The following is a 21,653-nucleotide window of genomic DNA, read 5'->3' as shown; positions in this document are numbered from 1 at the left end:
ACTGACTAGCCCAGAATGACCTCCCGGTCAAAATAGGCTAGCCTAGAATGACCTCCCGGTCAAACTGGGCTGCTTCAAAATAGGCTGCTACACCGGGCTTCGTCGAAGATTACTTGACCAAAATTTCAACCAATTTGGTTGAAAAATGAGGGCGTGACAGTGCCGCCTCAACTTTCACGAAAAGCCGGATATGACGTCATCAAAGACATTTATCAAAAAAATGAAAAAAACGTTCGGGGATTTCATACCCAGGAACTCTCATGTCAAATTTCATAAAGATCGGTCCAGTAGTTTAGTCTTTAATCGCTCTACACACACACACACAGACACACACACGCACATACACCACAACCCTCGTCTCGATTCCCCCCTCTACGTTAAAACATTTAGTCAAAACTTGACTAAATGTAAAAAGGACAGGTCTCACCAAAAGAAAGGCGAACAGGTAAAGCCCCCCCCCCCCCCCCCCCAAGCCCGTATCGTCACAAAGACGAGGGCTAGGGAAAGCCAAGTGAGCAGTCGAATTCCGCACGTCTGACGTGTGTCGTCGAAAGTCGAGAATGATTATTCCGGATGCCGGCGCTCACGTGGTGCGCGGGGGGTTATGGGTAGCCAAGTGGGTTCAGGGCATAGCAACGGCTATGGCGTCTGTTTTTTAGCTTGGTTACCACCCTTTCAAGGGCAGGTAATTTGAGTAGTGTTTCGACATCTAGCATGTGAGATTGAAGTCAATGCATTTATGAGAATTGCGGTAAGAATATGTAATTTAATGGGTAGAAGTTAATGAATTATGCCAATCAGTGTCAAATACACCCAAGGAAACATAAAAATACGAGCTCCCACACATAATGAGATGCCTTCAATATCAGGAAATCTTCCGCCTACCTGTAGAAATTTTCTTCCTCGCACAGACGACAGGCGTTTGTCTTGTAAAATGAGAACGTTATCGGCTTCCTGCGTGGCCTTGGCTCCGCCAAACACTGACGCTGTCGTCAGGTCTTCACTGTCCTTCTCCTGAAGGAAGAAAATGAACACAAATTTCATGTAAAATTAACACTTGCAAAGAAAGTGAACTGCATTGTTGTTCTCAGGTCTTGTTTTTTTTCGGTCACAGACACATATTTTACACATTGTTCTGGCCCCGATAATTTTAACATGCAGGTCTTCTGAAAGAACTTTTTTTATTTGTAGCCAGGACATTTGGAAGGATACATATTTTCAATTCAGGTTCAACTGTCATATAGTCTTCTGAGTCTTGGAGCAACACTTGAACTGAAACAAACATGTGAACACACACACACACATAGGTGCACACACACACACACACTCTCTCACCGGCACGGTTGGCCTAGTGGTAAGGCGTCCGCCCCGTGATCGGGAGGTCGTGGGTTCGAACCCCGGCCGGGTCATACCTAAGACTTTAAAATTGGCAATCTTTAGCCTTTCCACTTTAGCCTTTTTCCGCATATCTGTCTCGTTTAAATAGAGTTTATTGTCGCTAACCGCTCCCTCTAAACTCACACAAAATTGGCAATCTAGTGGCTGCTCCGCCTGGCGTCTGGCATTATGGGGTTAGTGCTAGGACTGGTTGGTCCGGTGTCAGAATAATGTGACTGGGTGAGACATGAAGCCTGTGCTGCGACTTCTGTCTTGTGTGTGGCGCACATTAAATGTCAAAGCAGCACCGCCCTGATATGGCTCTTCGTGGTCGGCTGGGCGTTAAGCAAACAAACAAACAAACACAAGAGGCGAAGCCTTCAAGGCTCACGTAAGAAATAGACAAACAGTAACACAAACTCAATCACTCCGTCACACATACACACCCACACACACAGTAAGCTTAGGTGACACTGTGCAAGAAAGAGAGACACTAGATCTAGATCTGTCTGTCTGCATGTAGCCTACTTACAGGGACACGACTGCCAAATAGTCTCGGCCCGCTCAAAATAACAATGACCGAGACCACACACACCACGCGAGAGAGAAAGACTACAGGGAGGCATGCCGTCATGATGCATTAATTGACGTCAAACACTTTTGACCGTGACGTAATCTTATGACGAGCTTTATCCATAGTCTTGGATAACCACTCACACATAGACTCGGAAATGTTAAAGTTTCTACCACAGACATACACACGCACACACACACACGCACAAACGCACAGACAGACAAAGTTACTATCGCATAGGCTACACTTCGTGAGCCAAAAATTAATATTATTTGTTTCTCACACACACACACGCATATCTTTCCACTTTAGCCAGACACATGCAGAACATCCAGTGTATATCTATATATATTTAGGATGTGTGTGTGTGTGTGTGTGTGTGTGTGTGTGTGTGTGTGTGTGTGTGTGTGTGTGTGTGTGTGTCCGCGATGCACGCCCAAGGTTCTCGATGGATCTGTTTCAAATTTGGTGGCCATATTCAGCTACACCCCGGACACAACCTGCTCGATGAGATATTTCAACACGTGCTCTCAGCGCGCAGCGCTGAACCGATTTTGGTTTTTCTCTGGATCCATTCCCAGTAACTCTTCCTTATCTTCTCCAGTGTTTTCAGCGTTTATCTCCCTTCCTTCGTGTGGCGTCAATCCATATTCCCGTTACTATGTTACTATTTTTAGAATGTCACTGCACTGTCCAGAACGCTTTCCTTGCACCCGTAAGTTGTTTCTTACTGTAAAAGTGAAAAGGTCGAATCAATTTATAGCCACGCGAAAAATACACTGTCATCTATCTCTATATATTTATAGATATAGATATACATATATATATACGGCTTCTCTGTGTGTGTGTGTGTTTGTGTGTGTGTGTGGGCAACACCTGTGGATTGTAGAGTTCTGTTTGTGATGTGGTCTGGCGGCTTTGGTGTGTCTGTATGTTCAGGCCTTTCTTCGAGAAGCCATAACAGTTATTCTCAATCCCGTTTGAGTGGACTTCGCCTTCAAAGGTGATTGTGGTGTTTCGGCACTCGGTTACATTTGGCGTCGTCGACAGCGATGGGACTCGACATGAAATGTTCAGGCCACTGAATCATTTTCGTGCTGTTCCCATTCCACCTGGGAGGGACCTAAGCTTGGCGGGTCCATGGTTCGGAACTTTGGGGACAAAGTTCATTCAAAGGGGGTCGAGTGTGACAGGGAGACTACCGTCGCCCTCACAGCAGACTCTGCAGAGTTGTTCGCCTTAGAAGTTGTGGGCTTTCCTTGCATGTACCCGTAAGTTGTCCTCACTGTAAAAGTGCAAAGGTTGAATCTATTTATCGAAAAATCCACTGTCATCTATCTCTATATATTTATATATATACATAGATCGATATACGGCTTCTGTGTGTGTGTGTGTGTGTGGAGGCAACACCTGTGGATTGTAGAGTTCTGTTTGTGATGGGGTCTGGCGGCTTTTGTCTGTCTGTATGTTCTGGCATTTGAGAAGCCATAACAGATAATATAGGGCTTAGAAATAAGCTCTAAAATTCTCAATCCCGTTTGACAGGACTTCGCCTTCAAAGGTGATTGTGGTGAACCGGCCACGCTGTCTGTCTCTGTCTCGCGATTCACCCCGGTGAAGCCGGGTATTCCTCTAGTCATTGTATATATACGTTCATGTTTTATTCATGTTTCATCCAGAGCTAGTTTGGTGTGATAAGGTCCAGCAACTGTACAACGCAATAAGTTACAGTCATTCATTCCTGACTGGGTGACATGAAGCCTGTGCTGGGCGTTAAGCAAAACAAACAAATCCAAAGTAGAATATTCCAAATACTGGATGGTGTGCCAAAAAAAATGTAACAGACACTGCTGAGTGCACAATTCTTGATGAACTAAGTAGACCTCGGTTTCACCCAGCTTAGGATTAGAGTCTGACTTATACTAAGGGCAATTTACATGGCCGATTTTCAGCTCACTTTCAACCAACTTTTGTCAGCTACAAGTCACTCGAAAGCTGGCGAGCCAAAATTGGCCATGTGAACAGTCCCCATGATTTTCAGTTGATTCTCATCCAAGCGAAACCAAAACTTTCTCTTAATTTTTAACTGTCTTTATTTTTAATTCAGCCGTCAGTGGGTGCGCTTTTCCACTGGCTGTTGTGACTCCTGGCCTGGAGAAGTCTTATGAGAATTTACTTACACTTACACAACTAAAGCTGCAAACACTTTCCATTGATTTCATATTGACTAACGTTGTTCAGAAATCTGCTGAAAGTCACTTGAAGATTGGCTGTGTGATCAGCACTTAAATGACATACCGACCTAGTGACCGTGTAGCATTAACATTTCAGGGTTAATATATATTCATCAATCCACAAACCTTTCCTTTCCGTTTCTTTGAGATTTTAAGGTGTTTTGTGTAAACATTGTTTTTTTCATCACCGAAGCAGATGTGTGTCTGACTCGTTCGTGAGATATGATATTACATTGTACTGGCATATTGCATTCTTTTGAGAGAGTGTGGCCCAGCTGGCTTCTGACAGGAAAAAAAAAAAATCAAATGAGTAATTACAAGTTGGATAATTGTCATGCCCAGGTGTTGGCGAGTGGAAGGTGTCACCAACATCAACATATTTCAGTCACCAACATCAACATATTTCATTGTCACACTCTTTCATAACTGTGTTACTTCAGAACATGCTTACAGTTAATAATGAAGGGGGGGGGGTTACAAAAATGAAACAATCTATGATTTTGTTTTTAAATATCTGCAAGTATATGTGGTGCTTTTTTTGTTTGTTTGTTGATTTCTTCTATATAGCACATAATGGCTTCACTTGAACTTTAAGTACAGGTTACGCCAAATCTAGGATTGGTCTTTTTTCTGAGCTATGTATACAGACCAAATGTGCATCTTCTCTTCCTCTGTCTCTCCTCACATTGGTTACTCCTATAATAAAAAAAACCAAATGTTTTTCTATGTGTTGCTGTATTGGCGCATGTGGCCCTTACTCTTTCATTTTGTCTTGTTTACTTTTTATATTTAGTCAAGTTTTGACTAAATATTTTAACATCGAGGGGGAATCGAAACGAGGGTCGTGGTGTATGTGTGTCTGTCTGTGCGTGTGTGTCTGTGTGTGTGTGTGTAGAGCGATTCAGACTAAACTACTGGACCGATCTTTATGAAATTTGACATGAGAGTTCCTGGGTATGAAATCCCCGAACGTTTTTTTCATTTTTTTGATAAATGTCTTTGATGACGTCATATCCGGCTTTTCGTGAAAGTTGAGGCGGCACTGTCACGCCTTCATTTTTCAACCAAATTGGTTGAAATTTTGGTCAAGTAATCTTCGACGAAGCCCGGACTTCGGTATTGCATTTCAGCTTGGTGGCTTAAAAATTAATTAATGACTTTGGTCATTAAAAATCTGAAAATTGTAAAAATAAAAAAAAATTTATAAAACGATCCAAATTTACGTTTATCTTATTCTCCATCATTTGCTGATTCCAAAAACATATAAATATGTTATATTCGGATTAAAAACAAGCTCTGAAAATTAAATATATAAAAATTATTATCAAAATTAAAGTGTCCAAATCAATTTAAAAACACTTTCATCTTATTCCTTGTCGGTTCCTGATTCCAAAAACATATAGATATGATATGTTTGGATTAAAAACACGCTCAGAAAGTTAAAACAAAGAGAGGTACAGAAAAGCGTGCTATCCTTCTTAGCGCAACTACTACCCCGCTCTTCTTGTCAATTTCACTGCCTATGCCGTGAGCGGTGGACTACGAGTATACGGTCTTGCTGCGTTGCATTGCGTTCAGTTTCATTCTGTGACAGCTACTTGACTAAATATTGTATTTTCGCCTTACGCGACTTGTTTTACATTTAGTCAAGTTTTGACTAAATGTTTTAACGTAGAGGGGGAATCGAGACGAGGGTCGTGGTGTATGTGCGTGCGTGCGTGTGTGTGTGTGTGTCTGTGTGTGTGTGTAGAGCGATAAACTACTGAACCGATCTTAATGAAATTTGACATGAGAGTTCCTGGGTATGAAATCCCCGAACGTTTTTTTCATTTTTTTGATAAATGTCTTTGATGACGTCATATCCGGCTTTTCGTGAAAGTTGAGGCGGCACTGTCACGCTCTCATTTTTCAACCAAATTGGTTGAAATTTTGGTCAAATAATCTTCGACGAAGCCCGGACTTCGGTATTGCATTTCAGCTTGGTGGCTTAAAAATTAATTAATGACTTTGGTCATTAAAAATCTAAAAATTGTAAAAAAAAATAAAAATTTATAAAACGATCCAAATTTACGTTCATCTTATTCTCCATCATTTTCTGATTCCAAAAACATATAAATATGTTATATTTGGATTAAAAACAAGCTCTGAAAATTAAATATATAAAAATTATTATCAAAATTAAATTGTCGAAATCAATTTAAAAACACTTTCATCTTATTCCTTGTCGGTTCCTGATTCCAAAAACATATTGATATGATATGTTTGGATTAAAAACACGCTCAGAAAGTTAAAACAAAGAGAGGTACAGAAAAGCGTGCTATCCTTCTTAGCGCAACTACTACCCCGCTCTTCTTGTCAATTTCACTGCCTTTGCCATGAGCGGTGGACTGACGATGCTACGAGTATACGGTCTTGCTGAAAAATGGCATTGCGTTCAGTTTCATTCTGTGAGTTCGACAGCTACTTGACTAAATGTTGTATTTTCGCCTTACGCGACTTGTTTTTTTTTCATATTGAGCCTCAGAACTCTTTTTTTTTCTCCATATTTGTTTGCTTGGCTTGGCATGGTTTCAAAAAGGGCTGATATGTTGACCACAACCTTGGAACTGTTATCCTGTTTCATTTGTGGGAAAACCAGAACAGTTGCCAAGAATGTCATGTCACTTTCGGTTGATTGTCTAGTCTAAGATCCTGTTTTGTCATTCCCGATGCAAAGAAATTCCTTTTGACAAGATGTTTCCAGAAAGTGGAAGGCAGCTGTGTTGACTTCTTGCTGTCAAAACTTGCCTGATGATTGATTCATACAAGGAGAAAAACTGAACTGAACAGACCTTTATTTTGCAAGGATGAAGATTTAAGGCTGGGCCTTTTCTTACAATCTGTCCTTGAGACAAATGCACGCGCACATGCACACACACACACACACACACACGCACACTCACACACACACACATACACACACACACACACACAAACAAACACACACACACACACACACACTGTCACACACACACACACACACACACACACACACACACACACACACACACACACACACACACACACACACACGCACACTCACACACACACACATACACACACACACAGAAAGAGTGAGAGAGATAGTGAGTGACAGTGAGAGAGCGTGTGTTTGTTTGTTTGTTTGCTTAACGCCCAGCCGACCACGAAGGGCCATATCAGGGCGGTGCTGCTTTGACATTTAACGTGCGCCACACACAAGACAGAAGTCGCAGCACAGGCTTCATGTCTCACCCAGTCACATTATTCTGACACCGGACCAACCAGTCCTAGCACTAACCCCATAAATGGCATAATGCCAGACGCCAGGCGGAGCAGCCACTAGATTGCCAATTGTAAAGTCTTAGGTATGACCCGGCCGGGGTTCAAACCCACGACCTCCCGATCACGGGGCGGACGCCTTACCACTAGGCCAACCGTGCCGTTCTACTTTGGACAGGCAGATGTTATTCCTCTATGGTGAAATGCAGGCTAAAGCCAAGCATATGTCAATTAACTGACAAACCATTGACAGAATCCTTAATGACATATGAGTGGTCAGCTGATCCTTCATTATTTCAAGGAATTTGTTGTCGTTTTTGACATATCGGTGTTCAAGCCAAGGGAGGGCACTATCTCTGATAGAAAGTTTCATGTGACTGAAGGTACAGTGGAACCCCCCTTTTAACCCTTACACTGGTGCAATTCCTTAACACATGTTACATAGCCACTGGTGAATTAACAGAGAGAAAAATAAAGAAAAACGGTCATATAGGTTTTCGCATCCATAGGAGGTCATCGGAACCCACAAACAGACTGAGCCAGTAGCGCGACATATGTCGTGACAACCAGGTGACCGTATACATAAAGTAGCGCGACATATGTCGCGACAACCAGCATAAGGGTTAAGACCCACCAATTTTATTTTAAGACTCCCTCCCTTTTAAGATCCTGTTTTCTCAGACTTTTTGTTCATAACCTCTGTAAATGTACCCCCGTTATAAGGCTCCCTCCCTTTTAAGATCCTGTTTTCTCAGACTTTTTGTTCATAACCTCTGTAAATGTACCCCCGTTATAAGGCTCCCTCCTTTTTAAGACCTGATATTCTCACATTTGGGAAGGTCTGAAAAGGGGTGTCCCACTGTACAGCTGCTTGACCAACTTCTACCCCCCCTACCCTACCCCCCCACCCCCACCCTACCCCCCCCCCATGCTACCCCCCCACCCTACCCCCCCCCCCTACCCCACCCCCCCACCCTACCCCCCCCCCTACCCCACCCCACCCCCCTCCCCCCCGACAGTGCCGCCTCAACTTTTACAAAAAGCCGGATATGAGGTCATCAAAGGTATTTATCGAAAAAGTGAAAAAAACGTCCGGGGATATCATACCCAGGAACTCTCATGTCAAATTTCATAAAGATCGGCCCAGTAGTTTAGTCTGAATCGCTCTACACACACACACACACACCCACACACAGACACACACATACACCACGACCCTCGTCTCGATTCCCCCCTCTATGTTAAAACATTTAGTCAAAACTTGACTAAATGTAAAAAGACTGAATCCTTTGCGAAATCAACTTCGGCTCAACTAAGGACATGCTGCCCTAAAGCACCCTGTATCATCACCGAGACAGTATAAGAGACTCCTACCTTGCGGGGATGAATAACAAGGGTGACGTGATCTGCATCATCACTGAGACAGTATAAAAGACTCCCACTTTGCTGGGATGAATAACAATGGTGACGTGATCTGCATCATCACTGAGACAGTATAAGAGACTCCAACCTTGCGGGGATGAATAACAATGGTGACGTGATCTGCATGATCACTGAGACAGTATAAAAGACTCCTACCTTGCTGGGATGAATAACAAGGGTGACGTGATCTGCATGATCACTGAGACAGTATTAAAGACTCCAACCTTGTCGGGATGAATGACAAGGGTGACGTGATCCACATGATCTTTCTTTCTTTATTTGGTGTTTAACGTCGTTTTCAACCATTCAAGGTTATATCGCGACGGGGAAAGGGGGGAGAGGGGATAGAGCCACTTGTCAATTGTTTCTTGTTCACAAAAGCACTAATCAAAAATTTGCTCCAGGGGCTTGCAACGTAGTACAATATATTACCTTACTGGGAGAATGCAAGTTTCCAGTACAAAGGACTTAACATTTCTTACATACTGCTTGACTAAAATCTTCACAAAAATTGACTATATTCTATACAAGAAACACTTAACAAGGGTAAAAGGAGAAACAGAATCCGTTAGTCGCCTCTTACGACATGCTGGGGAGCATCGGGTAAATTCTTCCCCCTAACCCGCGGGGGGTATCTGCATGATCACTGAGACAGTATAAAAGACTCCTACCTTGCAGGGATGAATAACAAGGGTGACGTGATCCACATGATCACTGAGACAGTATAAACGATTCCTACCTTGCAGGGATGAATAACAAGGGTGACGTGATCTGCATCATCACAGAGACAGTATATAAGACTCCTACCTTGCGGGGATGAATAACAATGGTGACGTGATCTGCATCATCACTGAGACAGTATAAAAGACTCCTACCTTGGGGGGATGAATAACAAGGGTGACGTGATCTGCATCATCACTGAGACAGTATAAAAGACTCCTATCTTGCAGGGATGAATAACAATGGTGACGTGATCTGCATCATCACTGAGACAGTATAAAAGATTCCTACCTTGGGGGGATGAATAACAATGGTGACGTGATCTGCATCATCACTGAGACAGTATAAAAGACTCCTACCTTGCAGGGATGAATAACAAGGGTGACGTGATCCACATCATCACTGAGACAGTATAAGAGACTCCTACCTTGGGGGGATGAATAACAAGGGTGACGTGATCTGCATCATCACTGAGACAGTATAAAAGACTCCTACCTTGGGGGGATGAATAACAAGGGTGACGTGATCCACATGATCACTGAGACAGTATAAAAGACTCCAACCTTGTCGGGATGAATGACAAGGGTAACGTGATCTGCATGATCACTGAGACAGTATAAAAGACTCCCACTTTGCAGGGATGAATAACAATGGTGACGTGATCCACATGATCACTGAGACAGTATAAAAGACTCCCACTTTGCTGGAATGAATAACAATGGTGACGTGATCTGCATCATCACTGAGACAGTATAAAAGACTCCAACCTTGCCGGGATGAATGACAAGGGTGACGTGATCCACATGATCACTGAGACAATATAAAAGACTCCAACCTTGCGGGGATGAATAACAAGGGTGACGTGATCCACATGATCACTGAGACAGTATAAAAGACTCCTATCTTGCGGGGATGAATAACAAGGGTGACGTGATCCACATGATCACAGAGACAGTATAAACGACTCCTATCTTGCGGGGATGAATAACAAGGGTGACGTGATCTACATGATCACCGAGACAGTATAAAAGACTCCTACCTTGCGGGGATGAATGACCAGGGTGACGTGACAGTTCATGTTGGTGGCAAATTTGCGGAAGGCGCTAATGAAAGCGTCCTGCTTGGAGAAACGGTCAGCCCACTCCCCGGTCCCCATCATGAACTGCAGGTTGTCCACCACCACGTGCGCTATGTCATGAACGTACACTGCATGGGACATAGCCTGGAACCAGTTCGAGAAAAGATTCAGATTAACAAAAATGTTCACTGAGCCCTTCATAAAAACATAATGGTCATAACGGTTATCTAAACCTATGGATGCCTCCAGGGGAGACAAATACAATGGCTTTTATGCTATATGGCGGATTAAATTCTTGTTCTTCTTTTTCTTCTTCTTGTTCAAAACTCCCTAAAAATTTGCAGAACATTTTCTAACAAGAAGAGCAAACGCTCGATCGAGTCACTTTCGCAGTTCTGAATATTATATGAGGCATCAGATGGACAGGAAGAAATTGCCATTCACAACACAATGAGTCACGTTCACATAAAATTTGAGCCCGGTCACTTTTATAGTTTCCGAGAAAAGCCCAACGTTAAGTTGTGTGTTGCCGAACAGAAAAGGCTAGTTATCTCCCTTGTTTTTCTGATAACGTTCGTAAAAGGCTACAGATGTAAATACTTTGATGTAAAGAATAATCCTACAAAGTTTCAATCACATCCGATGAACTTTGTCAAAGATATAAAATGTCTAATTTTTCCTTTGACGCTGACCTGTGACCTTGAAAAAGGTCAAAGGTCAACGAAACCATCGTTAAAGTGTAGAGGTCATTGGAGGTCACGACTAAACAAAATATGAGCCCGATCGCTTTGATAGTTTCCGAGAAAAGTCCAACGTTAAGGTGGTGTCTACGGACGGCCGGCCGGACGGCCGGCCGTCAGACTAACACTGACCGATTACATAGAGTCACTTTTTCTCAAGTGACTCAAAAACAGTGTCAACAGTAGTTTAGTGCATCGAGGGACCCTCTTCATAATTTTGTTGGTTTCTAGTGCGCATGCACAACAGAGGGACGCACATTTTGGGAAGCCCTGTCATATATGAAACAACATAAAATACATAACAAGGTAAAGCATGAAGACAGGTGGGTGAGAACTTGCCATGCTGTAAAAAGAAGCTGCCTCTATTCAAAAGGAAAACGTACAACTTGGACAGACATACACTCACATACACAAACATGCATGCAAACACACACACACACACACACACACACGGGAGTATGTGATTTACAACACGAACAAAGCTTAAAGGCATAAATTATGTACGCGCTCCCGTGTTTACAAAGTGTAGTTTGCCCATAATCGATGTCAAACGCACCATAAGACCATATAATGACGATATGTCACCATGCGCGGACCATAATACATGCATTACAGCTTGTTCTAGCCTCTGAAAAAGTGAGTGTCAACAAAGCCGCGGTGTTAGCTCCCTTGCATCAACGTTACATGTGTTACCAAATCTATAAATAGGACGATCCAGATCAAAATGAAAATTAACATATCTCAACATTGAAGGGGTCCTAGACCACAATATTTTGCAGGGAACTTAATTTAGCATGTCTCCAGCTGTTGGTAAAGCAATTAGCGTGTATAGTCATCGAGTACATATGCCTTTAACCTTGCCCTTACCTCGATGACCTTGCGAATGCTCTCCTGACCAAAGAAGGTCATGAAATACATAGGTAGCTCCTCAAACTTGTCGGCCCATGGACCGAAGTCGCCCAGGTTTTTGCTCAAGTTGCATCTGAACAAGAAGTTAATTGGGAAAATTAAACAACAGTGGAACCTCTCTTCTAAGACCTCCAGAAATCTGAGAAAATCAGGTCTTAAAAAGGAGGGGGTCTTCTTCTTCTTCTTCTGCGTTCGTGGGCTGAAACTCCCACGTGCACTCGTGGTTTGCACGAGTGGAATTTTACGTGTATGACCGTTTTTACCCCGCCATTTAGGCAGCCATACGCCGCTTTCGGAGGAAGCATGCTGGGTATTTTCGTGTTTCTATAACCCACCGAACTCTGACATGGATTACAGGATCTTTTTCGTGCGCACTTGGTCTTGTGCTTGCGTGTACACACGGGGGTGTTCGGACACCGAGGAGAGTCTGCACACAAAGTTGACTCTGAGAAATAAATCTCTCGCCGAATGTGGGGACGAACTGGCGCTCACAGCGGCCAACTGGATACAAATCCCGCGCGCTACCGACTGAGCTACATCCCCGCCCCAGGTCTTAAAAAGGAGGGAGTCTTAAAATGGAGGTAGATTTACAGAGGTTATAAACAGAAATCTGAAAAAGCAAGGCCTTAAAATGGAGAGTCTTAAATTTGGGAGTCTTGAAAGGGGGGTTCTACTGTAGTCCAATCAAAACATTACCACATGAATAAGATCATGACTTAACAAACCAGGGCATCTGCTTGCTTGCTTGCTTAATTACTTAAAGGATTTTGGTTCAATTTTTGGACTGTGTGCTTGTTCTTATCACTTTGTTTGCTTGTATTTTCTAATTTCATGAGGTCAGGAGTGAGTGCGTGTGTGTGTGTGTGTGTGTGTGTGTGTGTGTGTGTGAGTGATTGAGTGAGTGAGTGAGTGAGTTTGTTTGTTTGTTTGTTTGTTTGCTTAACGCCCAGCCGACCACGAAGGGCCATATCAGGGCGGTGCTGCTTTGACATATAACGTGCGCCACAAACAAGACAGAAGTCGCAGCACAGGCTTCATGTCTCACCCAGTCACACTATTCTGACACCGGACCAACCAGTCCTGGCACTTACCCCATAATGCCAGACGCCAGGCGGAGCATGCAGCCACTAGATTGCCAATTTTAAAGTCTTAGGTATGACCCGGCCGGGGTTCGAACCCACGACCTCCCGATCACGGGGCGGACGCCTTACCACTAAAGTGAGTGAGTGAGTGAGTGAGTGAGTGAGTGGGTGAGTGAGTGAGTGAGTGAGTGAGTGAGTGAGTGAGTGTGTGTGTGTGTGTGTGTGTGTGTGTGTGTGTGTGTGTGTGTGTGCGCGTGCGTGCGTGCATGCGTGCGCGCGTGTGAGTGATTGAGTGTGTGAGTATGTGTGTGTGTGTGTGTGTGTGTGTGTACGTGCGTGTGTGTGTGTGTGTGAGTGCGTGTGAGTGTGTGTGAGTGAGTGTGTGAGTGAGTGAGTGAGTGTGTGTGTGTGTGTGTGTGAGTGTGAGTGAGTGTGTGTGAGTGTGTGTGTGTGAGTGTGTGTGTGTGTGTTGCGTGCGTGTGTGTGTGTGAGTGAGTGAGTGAGTGAGTGAGTGCGTGAGTGCGTGAGTGAGTGAGTGAGTGAGTGTGTGTGTGTGTGTGAGTGAGTGAGTGAGTGTGTGCATGCGCGCGTGCCAAAAGTAATTTATTTTTATTATTACATCTCTTCTTGGCCCTCTCTTCCAAAATGAAATCTATGTCCTCAAAAGGGAAACAAAGTTACAGAAAATGTCACAACGTGAGTTATGGCGTCACCAGAAAAGTCACTTAGTGAGTTAGTCATATCAGCAGTTGAAAAAAACTTGTGAGGTCACCGCCAGGCTGTTCGTGAGTCGACATAGCATACAATTAATGTGAATGCCTACTTGTAGATATTCTAACAGGTTCTAAGAGCTTTCCATTCTGGTAGCACATAGGTAAAAAAATAAAAGGCAAAGTAGAAGCAAATAAAAGTTTTTAAAAAAAACACATCAACAACAAACAATTTGAATTCTGTGCTTTAGTACCTAATATCATTGGTTCCTACTATAACACAACAATAAAAAGAACTGCTTATGCAACCCAGTTTATATATTTCAGAGGTTTAACATGTGTAAGATCTTAAAATAAGACCGAATGACAGAAAGACACATTAAATCAGACCAAGGCAAAACAGTAAGATATTACATGCATGATTCAAACCCTTGTGAGTAGTTACAACCTTGACAGCACAAGCTGTTAGAATTATTCACTTTCACTTACTGTGAAAACTGTGTCAGCATCATTTTCCCCAGGCGTACGTTGTTGATTTCAAAGCTGCCCCACAAAGTGTTCACCTGAAAGTAAAGTTGAATATCAGAATACGGATTACCAAATACCGTATTTGACGGATTACAAGACGCACCGTTTTATAAGCCGCACCCCCGACTTTTAACAAAAAAATTGGGACGAGCCACGGATAGGTCGCGTCACTATATTAGCCGCCGTCGAAAAAATATAATCAGATCGTGTAAATCAATCAAAACAACCAGGCAAACGAAAGTACGGTATTTGGCGAAATCGGCTCCGAAAATAAACAAGTGAAACAAAGAAGAAAAGTGAAAAAGTTTGAAGAAAAATATCACACACACAATTTGTAACCAACACACACATGTAGTCCCGCCCGGAATAAGCTTTTTTGGGATGATTTACGACTTTTGTGCACATTTCGAGCAGACAAAAACACAACATGACGGCTCTCGCTCCTCCAACTATCGCGAGACACAAAAAAACGAAATCTCGTGCGCGCAAGATCCTGACACATCCGGTGTTTCTCTGTACGCTATCTTGTCACGACGACTTGTTGACAAACGAAGATTCGCGAAAGAAAGAGAAAAGCGCCGAGTCTTGAGTAGAGAGCTAATAAAGCACCGGTAATCGCTAATCGAGCGAAATGAAAATCCGCGGCGACTTCCATTACGTGAATGCTATTCAAGTTTAGGTAACGTTTTAGCCGCATCTTTTTATAAGCCGCAATGCGTTTTTTTTGGAAAAAAAGTCGCGGCTTGTAGTCCGTCAAATACGGTGCATGAATAACAACAAACAGAAAAGTAACAAAAATCAACGGTTAAGGTTGATTTAAAAACAAAAAGCAAAACAAACCAAAAGAAACAATCCTCTACCCTCCTAAAACAATTTTAGCCCCCCTAAGACCCGGCTTCTTCAGATTTTCTGTTCATTACTGTCTCTAAAATGACCCACCATGTTCACATTCCATTTCAGGGATGGCCAAAATAGTCTGCCCGATCGCCAGGGGCGAGTACAAAATCCGCCGGGCTAGTAGTAACCGCCTGGCAACTTGCCCAGCTGCCCACTGAATATTCTAGTCCAATGCAACACTTTTGGTTGAACTATCAAGTTTCAAAGCTATTTAAACACTGCAGATGCATGAGCTGTGGCATGTACCGGGCCAGCAACATTTCTGGCGGGCTAGTATAGTAGTAACTTTTGGGAAGTTATTTGCCCGGCTAACGAGTTAAAAATTTGAGATTTGGCCAATCCCTGCTTCTCTTTCAATAAATATCTGGATTTAAAAAAAAAAAAGTTCCATCCTAAAAGGTGAGTCCACTGTACCTACCCCTTGCATGCTGAGATCAAGAGAGTAGTCACTCATGAAGGTGGTTTTGCCGGACCCAGTGGGGCCGGTGAAGACAGTTAGCTCCCCTCTTCTGTGACCCTTCAGCAGTCTATTCAGTGAAGTGTAGCGCTTCCACTGAAAATGACACGCAGCTATGCTTGACAGAAAGCTTAGATTTAGATTTCACACATAAGACATCCATCATTGTGAGTGAGTGAGTGAGTGAGTGAGTGTGTGTGTGTGTGTGTGTTTGTGTGTGTGTGTGTGTGTGTGTGTGTGTGTGTGTGTGTGTGTGTGTGTGTGTGTGTGTGTGTGTGTGCGTGTGCGTGTGTGTGTGTGTGTGTGTTACATGGACAGAACAAGTCTACAAACCTGAATTGGGCTCTTTCAATATAAAAAAAGTAGCCCATTATTATCAATACCTGTCTACATGAGTTTGCTTGCATAAAGCGGTAAACAGTTTTATTTCTGCTGCTTGCACATGTATAAAACAATGGTGGAAAATGATTGATCTACACTTCCTTTAGCAGAGTTCGAGGAGGGAGGGGGAAGGGTCGAGCTGAAGTTTCAAAAAACATCTGGGGGGAAAAAATTAAACATTAAGCTTGGTTGGACGGATTAATACTGCAGAATCCTACAACTCTCCTGATAGCTCAACTCAGTCAAATTGGCCTGACTGACCGATCAGAAATATATTGTTTGATCCACTTCCATTCACACCTACCTGTCACTTAAACGTTTAATGCATCAAGGACAGATGACTGGCACCTGACCTTGACCCTGCCTTACCTTGACCCCTGCCACTTGCTCCACGTGGGCCAACTCGGAGAAGATCTCCTGCCTGAGCTGTGCGAAAGAGACGATGGACTTGTGCACAAAGGGCTTGGCCTTGCTCAGCACCGAGTTCAGTTTCACTCCCGCTCGCAGGGCTTTGAACGGGCTGGGGTCCTCTACACTGGGTCTGAAATAGACAACATGAATGAAATAATAATAACAGGTATCGTAATCTTCATGAAAGAAAAACAAAGACTAACTGTGGTTGATTATGCACAAATATGTGTGCGTGTGTGTGTGTGTGTATGCATATACAGCAGACTTCCACTAACTCATCCGCCCCTAAATTCATCCGCCCCCAGATACAGGTTGCAGGTTAGACTCCAGGCCGGGACAGACAAGGGTCAACTTTATGTGAATACTCAGAGAGGGTATCCATGTCCCCTCCTCATGTCACCACTGTGGCATGTGAAAGACCTCAGTCATTCTACCAGAAGTGCAGGCTGCTGATTACACCAACACACTCCTGACTAGCGCCACTCTTGCTGCTGCTAGCTTTCCCATTGGGGAAAAGCAACCTGAATTTCCCATCAAGTGGACAATAAATATAATATTTGGCTGTTTTACTCATTAGACATTTATTGCAACATGTCTGTAATAGATACTTGTTTGTTTGTTTGTTTGTTTGTTCATGGGCTGAAACTCCCACGGCTTTTACGTGTATGACCGTTTTTACCCCGCCATTTAGGCAGCCATACGCCGCTTTCGGAGGAAGCATGCTGGGTATTTTCGTGTTTCTATAACCCACCGAACTCCGACATGGTTTACAAGATCTTTTTCGTGCGCACTTAGTCTTGTGCTTACGTGTACACACGGGGGTGTTCGGACACCGAGGAGAGTCTGCACACAAAGTTGACTCTGAGAAATAAATCTCTCGCCGAACGTGGGGACGAACTCACGCTGACAGCGGCCAACTGGATACAAATCCAGCGCGCTACCGACTGAGCTACATCCCCGCCCGAAATAGATACTTAAAATGCCAACAAAAACAGGCACCGCAGTTTACCTGATGATAAAGCATCGCTTGTCATTCAACTTCTTGGCAAAGAGTTTGGCGGCTTCCCATGCCCTCACGTCATCACCAAACCATAACACCAGCTTGGTGAACCGCTCCAGAGAAGGCAGCAACTGTAGAGTGCAAACACATCAGTCAAAATGAGATGACATGAGCCAATGGAAAGCAAAAGTCACAGAACTTGCATGGAGAATGTAGTCAAATACAACTCATTCCTCATGTATCCTGTGTTTGAAGGCAAGCAAACTGGACCGATCAGCATAATCACAATTTAGTTTTGAATCATGCCAATGGCTTGGAGTTTCAAAAGTCCATACAGTTCTCACAAAGCTTCATGCTTCTGTCTTTCTTCCATACTGAGTTTATCCCGTCCCAACAAAAGGTCAAGATCTTTGTGCATAATTTTACGAACTTGCCAAGAACTAATGAATCCCACCTAATTCTCTTTTTTTAATTTAATTATTTTGTTTATATCCCAATTCAACATATGCTCACCGGGTGGAAACACAAGCACTAAAAGAAAAAGTAAAGGCCACAGACAAAATGAAAAAAACACTGACTTCCTGCGGCAGGGAAGAAAAGCCACTGGGGAGGGCAAGGGCGGGAGCTTTGGTTTCCTGGAAGACAGACATAGCGTCCAGTTCGCTGCAGGTCAACACGACCTCCGTTACGTCTCTGGTCAGTGTGTTCATTCCGAACAGACCCAGCACCCCTGACCTGAGCAAAAACATAGAAGTGCTTCATTTTCAACGGAATGCGACACTGATGAACAGAATATAAAAAGGATCATTAACTCAGTGCAAGCGCACACAGGGACATGTGTAGGGGTTAAGATGGCATCAGCATGAAACAGGCCATTTGAAAAAGTCAACATAAAATGAATGGGTCAATATGTTCTGCTCTTGACAGGGAACAAATTGTTCACCTGACATACCCCTAACCTGAATGATGATTTTACTTATGGACAATTTTAAGGTAACTCTTCAGGCACAAATGACCAGTGACTGCTGTATGGCCTATATCCTGCACACAGACCTATTGACCAACAGACAGACAAGAAACATACCAAATTTCTTCAGATATATTATCAATGAGAAATTGCACTCACACACCCTTCCTTCCACCCCCTCCTCCCTATAAAAAGGGAGGGAGTCTTAAATTGGGGGGGGGTCTTACAAGAACTTCAACATCTTGCCTACTTCTGCAAACTGGCCGAGAAATTTAAACTGTCCTCTTTCTACTTCTAATTTCCTTTCAGTGGCCCGATATACCTACAAAACCCCTCAGTTTGTCACTGAAATTCTGAAATTCAGTTTGGATATCTTGGTCTTAAAAGGGGGGAGTCTTAAACGAGGGGGGGGGGGGGGAGGGGGTGGAGGGTTCAGCGGGGAGTGGGGTTCCACAGTTCACAGAAACCATACCTGGGAAGGAGTGAGTCTTGCACAACCCTCAAGTTCTCATCCTCTTCAGGTATAGTACAGGTAAGACGGCGCACCCCCATCAGTCTGCTTGCCCCATCGAATGCCGGAAACACCAAACTGTTGGTCTTGATGTCCAGTCTGACGCCGTACTTGTCCAGTGTAGCTGCACGCAACTCCTACAGGGAGAGGCAAAGCACATCACACAGTGAACGTTAATTAATGGGCTGGGTGTTTTTGTTTTGTTTTTTTAATGTATAAACTTGACAGGACAAGACGCAGACAAGGGAACAAAATAATAATAATAATAATAATGGTGATTTCTATAGCGCTTTCGAACACACAAAGCGCTTTACAAAAGCAATAACAACATCATTACCAGAATGACGCCATTGACGGAATAGAACACAATCATAAACACTTAACAACAAAAACCAAAAACAAAACATAAATGTTACAAAAATCCAGAGGCTCTTACAGGAACGAACTCCCAGTATACACAACAATTATAATGTGCACACACACACACACACACACACACACACACACACACACACCCACACATGTCCACACACACGCACACACACACACACACACACACACACACAGTAAACATTGTTCATCCGAAAGTGCACATTCACAGGGTCGCGAAATCACAAAAGAGTACACAGGTTGGACAAGTAATTAATGTTTTTGTAATTTGATATTTATTTTTTGGGTCATGGTATATATATATAGACAGTGATGTTGACATGTACTTTGATCCGTAGTGATTGTAAGGCACTCAGAACTATGATATTAACAATATGATTTGCGCCACATAAATACCCTTATTTCTATTATCATCATAATTGTAAATCAGAAGGGGGAGGGAGTGAAAAGGAGGGGAGGTTATTCACAACACACACAACCTGTCTGCCTTAACCCCAAAGTACAGTGGAACCCTTCTTTTAAGACACTCCAATTTAAGACTAATTCCCCCTTTTTAAGACCTTACTTTCAGATTTGCTGCTTCTTCTTCTTCTGCGTTCGTGGGCTGAAACTCCCACGTACACTCGTGTTTTTTGCACAAGTGGAATTTTACGTGTATGACCGTTTTTTACCCCGCCATTTAGGCACCCATACGCCATTTTCGGAGGAAGCATGCTGGGTATTTTCGTGTTTCTATAACCCACTGAACTCTGACATGGGTTACAGGATCTTTTTCGTTGCGCACTTGGTCTTGTGCTTGCGTGTACACACGGGGGTGTTCGGACACCGAGGAGAGTCTGCACACAAAGTTGACTCTGAGAAATAAATCTCTCGCCGAACGTGGGGACGAACTCACGCTGACAGCGGCCAACTGGATACAAATCCAGCGCGCTACCGACTGAGCTACATCCCCGCCCCTGAATTTGCTGCTCATTACCTCTGTAAATGTATCTTAATTTTAGGACTCTTCTTTTTCAGACCTGATTTTCTCAGATATCTTAAGGTCTTAAGTTGGGGGGGGGGGGGGGGGGGTCCACTGTATCAAAGTTAAAACATATGACAGAGGCAGAGATCGAGTGACACTGACACAGACTCACTCTCAAATCCCATGCGAATGTCAAAGTGTGTGTTTACATTCAAGCAGAGCAGCAGACATGTCAAACTTGCAACACACACGCACACACATGGACACATGCACCCTTTAAACGAAACTCCCAAAGCTCACATGAATGTCAAAGTGTTCCTGTAGCTGAGATACAACGTCAGTGGCACACGTTTTGATCGGCATGGCCCCTTCCCACAAGTCCTGTGCTTGACGCGACAGACGGTCAGCCTTCTGCACAGATTCTACGTCTTTGAAGCACTCAAACTCTTTCCTGGAGACACAAATAAATTAAGAAGTAGTTATCATCAGTGGAAAAAAGGATAAATTATACATTTATGTTTGATACTTAAAATGAAGATGAATAGTAAGCAGTCCATTTCAGTTTGAATGACTTTCATAACGATAACATTTCATTTTTAAGCAGTTTCATAGACTTAATAATGATAAGGTGTCAATAAAGTAGGTATTTGGTAAGATGTAACATAAAAACAAAACAATCAACGCACAAAGCAGGCTAGGCGGTCCGAAAATGCTTTTGTCGAAAGATGCAAAATAGTGCTATTTGGTGCCATATGATGATATGAGAATTTGCCAGTGTATCCGGTTAGTATGTGTGTGTGTGTTAGTCTGTGTTTCGATCGATATCGCTTCTGTTGACAGTTTCCACAGAGGTAATCGCGCAACCACAGATAGTTCGCAGAATTGGTTGAATACTAATGAATTACATTTTAAAAGCAAATCACATTGTATTTTACAAACTCGCAAGTTGCTCGGCTTGGCGCGCCTTTTTGCCTAGCACATTCCGAACATTGTACTCCCGT

The 21,653-nt window shown here is 43.3% G+C and overlaps 1 protein-coding gene across 1 annotated transcript in view; it reads right to left on the bottom strand.

Moving 5' to 3' along the window:
• The window catches only part of LOC138976030 (twinkle mtDNA helicase-like), a 29,918-nt gene extending 11,369 nt beyond the window's left edge, over positions 1-18,549 (bottom strand). Inside the window, exons 1-8 of the mRNA XM_070348822.1 lie at positions 18,399-18,549; positions 17,830-17,951; positions 16,779-16,950; positions 15,990-16,124; positions 14,636-14,709; positions 12,313-12,427; positions 10,667-10,849; positions 886-1,014 (exon numbers count right to left, since the gene is read on the bottom strand). Coding sequence (XP_070204923.1) covers positions 886-1,014; positions 10,667-10,849; positions 12,313-12,427; positions 14,636-14,709; positions 15,990-16,124; positions 16,779-16,950; positions 17,830-17,951; positions 18,399-18,530 — 1,062 coding nt within the window. The 5' untranslated portion in view covers positions 18,531-18,549. The remainder of the gene's footprint in view (positions 1-885; positions 1,015-10,666; positions 10,850-12,312; positions 12,428-14,635; positions 14,710-15,989; positions 16,125-16,778; positions 16,951-17,829; positions 17,952-18,398) is intronic.
• Positions 18,550-21,653: the final 3,104 nt, after the last annotated feature.

This window comes from Littorina saxatilis, linkage group LG9 (genome assembly GCF_037325665.1).
Source record: "Littorina saxatilis isolate snail1 linkage group LG9, US_GU_Lsax_2.0, whole genome shotgun sequence".
Lineage (NCBI taxonomy): Eukaryota > Metazoa > Mollusca > Gastropoda > Littorinimorpha > Littorinidae > Littorina > Littorina saxatilis.
Note: the sequence above shows the minus strand (reverse complement) of the source record. Positions and strands in the feature narration are given on the sequence as shown.